Source organism: Falco rusticolus, chromosome 10, assembly GCF_015220075.1.
Source record: "Falco rusticolus isolate bFalRus1 chromosome 10, bFalRus1.pri, whole genome shotgun sequence".
NCBI classification, from domain to species: Eukaryota; Metazoa; Chordata; class Aves; order Falconiformes; family Falconidae; genus Falco; species Falco rusticolus.
In genome coordinates, this window is record NC_051196.1 from 30,697,071 (window position 1) to 30,703,070 (window position 6,000).

The 6,000-nt window shown below is 43.0% G+C and overlaps 1 protein-coding gene across 3 annotated transcripts in view; it reads right to left on the bottom strand.

Moving 5' to 3' along the window:
* The window catches only part of ARFGEF2 (ADP ribosylation factor guanine nucleotide exchange factor 2), a 39,570-nt gene extending 36,143 nt beyond the window's left edge, over positions 1 to 3,427 (bottom strand). Inside the window, exon 1 of one of the 3 annotated variants that reach the window (XM_037402992.1) lies at positions 3,143 to 3,427. In XM_037402992.1, the coding sequence (XP_037258889.1) occupies positions 3,143 to 3,281 (139 nt within the window). In that variant the 5' untranslated portion in view covers positions 3,282 to 3,427. The remainder of the gene's footprint in view (positions 1 to 3,142) is intronic. The other 2 variants (XM_037402991.1, XM_037402993.1) reach the window with 2 other exon arrangements.
* Positions 3,428 to 6,000: the final 2,573 nt, after the last annotated feature.

Consider the following 6,000-nt stretch of genomic DNA (forward strand, 5'->3'; position numbering starts at 1 on the left):
GCGTTCGCAAAACATGCTAACCAAGAGGCTACTGAACTAAGAAACACAAACTTATTTTAGATATCTGCCAGTTATACCCAGAGACTTCTTCAACACACAACTAGACTCCTAAGTGAAGGCATGGTTTAAGAGATTGCTTTTTTAAACTCGTTACCAAGCTAACTAAATTAATTCTGGTGTTTACAAAGCTTAAGAATATGTATGTGGAGGTGCTCAGGCAATCAAATAAGGTCACATAACCAGGTCAGCTGCACAATATGTCATTAAAAACAGTCCTAATAGGGCAAGAGTAATAGTTTATGCGAGACACCCAGGCACACAATTAGCATTAGACCAATGTAAACTGCTGAGATAGATACTGTCTGTGTTCCACTGCAAATTTCTCAGTATACAGATTATTTCAGTAGATTTACTAAGAACCGTGTGTACCTAGAGCTCCATGTAAATGCTTATTAAGCAACTATTTTTATACAGTACGCTAGCTGTCTGTTGAAAACAAGTTTTCTTAAAAACACAGTTTTCTAAAGCAGAGCAGAACAACTTCTCTGTTTAAAAACTTCCATTTCTCCCAGTCTCTCCTGGGGCTTACTGGCACTAAGAGTACAGGATACAACCGTTACACCTACTGATGAAGCAAGAGATTGTATGAAGGAATCTATTCAAACTCTGCTTACTCAACATTAAGACTTTCTATTTCAAAGGAGGGAGTGGACAGAGGAAAAAAAAACCCAACCAACACACAACCAAAAAACCACCGTGACCGGTTTTGATCCTTTACTTCCACGTTTCCATTTACATCCTATGTGAGACTATGCTACTTCTTGCTTCTACAAAGTCATGAAGCTCCTTTGCAGTCCAAAACTGCATAGTATTAGTACAGATAAAGGTATATTACTGGGAAAGGAAGAGGAGAAAAAAAAGGTAGGAACAGTTTAAATATATCCCTCTGTCTTACCAAACAAAAAATTTAAAGCATACGTAATTAACAGAAACACTACAGCAGAAACTGCAGAAATAGTTGCAGGTTAATTTATATTAGGTAGTTGTAGAATACACCAATTCCTCTAGAAACGATGAGGTACAATAGACCTTCCCTAGTACTAAAAGCAGCTATCATTTACACATGACCCATGTCTGTGTCAACTGGTTTATAAATGTTCCAATACCTCAAGGCTCCATTAAAAAGGCTATTGTACAAATAAGGCAGCAGAATAAATGGAATTTAGTAAGAGGTCGAAAGGAATTATTTGAAGTATGACATGGAGGAAAAAAAAAAAAGAAAAAAAGACTATAACAGCTGGCACAATTACCAGTTTCACAAAATTAACTTTACATTTCTCTCAGATGGAATTAATTTTACTCAGAGGTGACTGGACTTTATTATTTTTTGAAACACTGAAACTTAACAGTTTGTGTAGATCACGAAAGTTTGCCCTTAATTCCTCAGACTGTAAGTAACGTCTTTCCCATGTTAAGAGTTTAACATAAAGTATAAGCAAATAAAACTGATTTTTTTTAATTTGAGTAAAACAAGTGCTTAATCTAAACGGGGGAAAGGTCGGGGGGGGAACCCCAATGTAAATAAAAGAAACCACATTCGTGTTGGCAACTTAAAATTATGCAAGAACATTCACCAAATATAACAGAGATCCTTTAGTACAGTAATCGAGGCCCTCCTAGGGCAGGAGAGTTGGGCAACAGGTTATCTATTCATGCTGACCCCTGCTTAATCCAGAAAAGCAGAAGGGACTTTTTTCCAAGCAAGATTAGCAAAAAAACCCCCATGTCCATCACCACAAGCATTAACTACCTTCAAATGTACTGTACCTTAAAATATGCAGATATCGAATAGTAATAATCCAATATGTAAATGCTAATAGATGGCTCTTGCACAATACCACTCTTCCAAAATCATCGTCTTTGATGTGTTAGCAAACAAAGATCGTCACTAGAAATACTTCAAGAAAGGTCCCTTTCTCAACCTCTAAATGTATTTACATAACAGCAAAGCAGGTTCCCAGTCCTGTAAGTGGTTTGGGTGCACACTGGGGGAGTTGGGGAAGAAACCAGGAAGAGGAAGTAAGTAGGAAAAAAGTAGTCTCTAATTACTGGGGCACACGTGTTACACTACTGCTCACAATGTCAACTTTAAGTAATAAAAAAATACCCTTCTATCTGGTTACCGTCCTCTGGATATACTATCAGTACAATTAGTTCCTACAAGTTTCTTCAAGGTAAGGATTGTGGGAAGGAAGATAAAAATGACAGCTATTTTTCAAGCCCACATTCACAGTGCATTGGACAGGACCTGCATCTGCTCAGTTTCTTTGCATACTCTTCTGGTTTGGATACAGTAAACATTCCCAAACTAAAGGAAAAAATATTGGTGTAAAAGCAACCAAAACTGTAAGAGACATGTCACTTTTGCACATTAAGAAAGGCCATAGAGAACTCCAACTGCAAGCCCTACGCTACTTTACCTGGCTTATTTTTTCCTTCTTCATGACATACCATATGTTTTCAGAACTTTAACACTGAGATCAGTATCATCATTTTGTACTTGCAGGAGATTTCAGGACTAGCCCACCAACTTCACAAAAAGTATTTTCAGTTCTGCAAGATACCACAGACATTGCATTCGGCTACGCTGCTAACAGCTTTTAACCAGTCCAACCATGAGTTGGAGATAAGATGTCAGAAGATTACCAGCCCTGGAAGATTTGAGACTCCATAAGTCAAGGGCCTTAAACAGCCCGTTTCCTCGTTTAAAAGTTTATAATTAATCTTTTCAAAATTCGTTCTACAGTGATAAGCCCATATCCTTTTGTTTCACGTCGAGACCAGAACTTTGCAAGACAGAGAGCTAGGTTTTTTCCCCTTGTTTGCACATCTGGTATCACAGCGAGAACTGCCCCACCTGGTCCCGAGCTCAGCCGGGGCCCTGCCCGCAAGCTCGCAGCCGGGGACGCGGGACCCCCCGCACCCCGCGGGGCCCAGACGCGACGGAGGGCCCCTCCCGGGGGTGACACACACACACACACACACCCCGCCGACCCGCCAGGCCGGGAGGGCTCTCGGCTCGCAGCCCGGCGCAGGCGGGGGCGCCCCGCGGGCCGGGCCGTGCCGTGCGGGGCGGACTCACCCAGCGCCACCTGGCAGGCTCTCCGCAGCTGCCCGTGCGGGGGCCGCTTCGCCTCCTTCTCCGCCAGGATCTTCTCCAGCGCCCGCGACACAAACATACTCTTGGTGCGGGCGTCCTGCTCGCGGGCCGGGGGCTGCATGGCGGGGCAGCCCCGCCGCGGGGCAGCAATGGGGGGCGGCCGGGGCCGGCGCTCAGAGCCTGCGGCCGCGCCGCGGCCCCATCGTCCGGAAGAGACGCGCCTCCCTCAGCGGCCGCCACCGCGCCACCGCCACGGCGCCGCCATATTGGCACCGTCACGTGACCAGGGCTGCCACCCCGCCTCCCCGCGATGACCTCCGACCCCTCGCCGAGCCGGGAGTGACGGGCGGCGGGGCGGGGGCGGCCGGTCGCTGCCGCCCGTAACTAAATAACATCAAACGAAATGAACGCCGCCCGCCGCAGCTTCGGCCCTCTGGCCAGCTTCCGAGCGGGTCACGGCCCTGCGGCACCGGCCTCCCCCGGCACCGGGGCGCCCGCACGGCCGCCTCGGGCCCCGCACGGGCTCTCCAGAAACGTTGGCCCCTTGTCTTGTCCCTACGCTTTCTGGGGACAAATCCCGACCTATTTCCTTGCTGTAATACGAAATGCTCAAGTGGCAATTAGTCCGTTGCATCTTGGGTACAAATTTTGGCATGTCAGAACTGCAATGAGAGATGCTGCTGCGATTAGTTGTACAGATTAAGTTATGATTACTGAAAGGGAAGTCACGTTAATAAAATACTCATTGTTATAATGCTTCTAATCTAAACATCTCAACATTTGCATTATCACTCTTAACTTCCACAGAATGAGTCCTGTAAAGAGGCGCTGGGAAAGTACAGATGGGAAAGACCCAAAGTCATGCGTTAAAGAAGAATCACTAATAATCAAATGTCAAGTCCCAGAAACTGAGTTTCCTTTAATAACTTTATGCTCAATTGCATCTTCACCCTTTACCCTTTGGCCTATGTGGTAGGGTACCTTACACCCCAGATCAAATTCTGAACTCTTTGAAAACCAGTATAATCTTTGGAAATAATCTGTAGAGGTCATTTACTGCATAGACACCTTCATCTGGCAATCATCGCTGGGACACAGTCATCTCTTCTATGTCTTTCTACAATGAATTAATCAAATTAAGATGACCACACCTAACTGGGAATACAGGGACATGTTACATTGTCTAGATTGTAATTCTAAATTCTTATTTTCCAAGCAGTGGGATCCTAATTCCTTAAAATGTCATTAATGGATACTTAATGTCAAGTTGTAAAGAGCTGCAATTTTTGTCCTAGAAACCACTATCAAAGGCTCCAAATCCAAACACCAGTGGAAAGCATCAGTTTATTATTATTTCACAGGGAAAATGGACAGGGGCTTTTTGATCACCTCTACTGTCCAGAGGTTTTTGTGGACTGGCTCCAACAGAGCTGAGGACTCCACTTGTATGGAAAAATAGGAGTTAGAGAATAGGAAATCAGAAATTGTAACAAAGCCAGGAAGGACCTCTATCAAGAAACAATTTCTAAGGTTTGTTAGTATCTGAAAACTTGGGCTATCCTGAGGGATCACCAGTTTAAGTATGGATGTGATATGAGTGTGATTTCATGGTTCATCTTTAAATCACAATTTATGAGGTTGTAACTGCCTCAAAAATCTGCTAGTTGTATCTGTTCTCTTGACAGTAACAGTATGTTCAGCCTCTTCTGCTACCAGAAAATGTACCACATAACAAAGGTGAGACACTGTTGGAAGGTTAAAGTCCTTCTGAGAGTTTGTCAGCTGTCATAAGGCAACTGACTTGAACTTTCCTCTGCATTAAGTGAACAATGTACGTTCAGAGTGGATCGCTATTCCAAGTCAGAATCACAGAAACATGAGGCTGGGAAGAACTTCAATAGATCATTTAGTCCCCAAGCAGAATACTGTCTCTTCATGAAGAGTTCTATTATAGGAGATTTAACAGCTTTTCAGTTAGTTGCCCTCCCCCCCGCCCCCCCCCATCTTGCTAACTATCCTATTAGGAAATTGTGCCTAATACCCGGTCTGGATGTTAACTGCTATTCATTAGCAGATGGAAGGACTCTATTATCATGGTGATGGGAATATCAGAAAAACAAGAGACAGCTAATGTAGAAATCAGGGTATTAAATATTGGTGGCTTTTTAAAAATTAAGACATTTCCAGATAGTGACTATAGGATTCATTTTGGTTTATGCTGAAAGTGTCTTACAGTCTGGTTCTTTCAGTATTTTGTTTGAGTTTCTGGTCTCCTGTATGAAAGACATTCATTCCTGTTAACATATGCCTGATTTCACTCTTCTTGTAGCCTCAGTAACATATTTGTTTCTACACTAAGAGTAGCTTTCATCCCCAAGCTGATACTTGGTGTATTAATTTAATTGCACAATATATTGAAACCATGCAGTGTATGCTTCTGTAGTAGCAACTAAGCCCATTAAATATTTAGAAAAATGCAGCTGATTTCAGAATGCTGAAGTAGCCCAAATTTTGTCCTGCTATTTTCCTGGCAGGATTCAGTATGCTACTACTTTTAACAGTATCAGCTGTGTAATCAATTTATATATTGCTATTATTTTTAAAGTATGTTACATACCTAAAAGTGTTGAGTATTAAGTCATTACGTGGTCTAGTATTTTGTATGGGGCATCCAGTTCCATGAGATATTTCACCATCTCCTTTGGGTCTGTGAACATCTTAGGTTTTAAACCCTCTTGTATTATCTTTATATATCTGTGATCACTTAAGTGTGCCATTTCCACATAAACCACTTTGGGTATCAGGGGGTTGAGAGATGGTTTACTTGCTAGGTGGTTGAA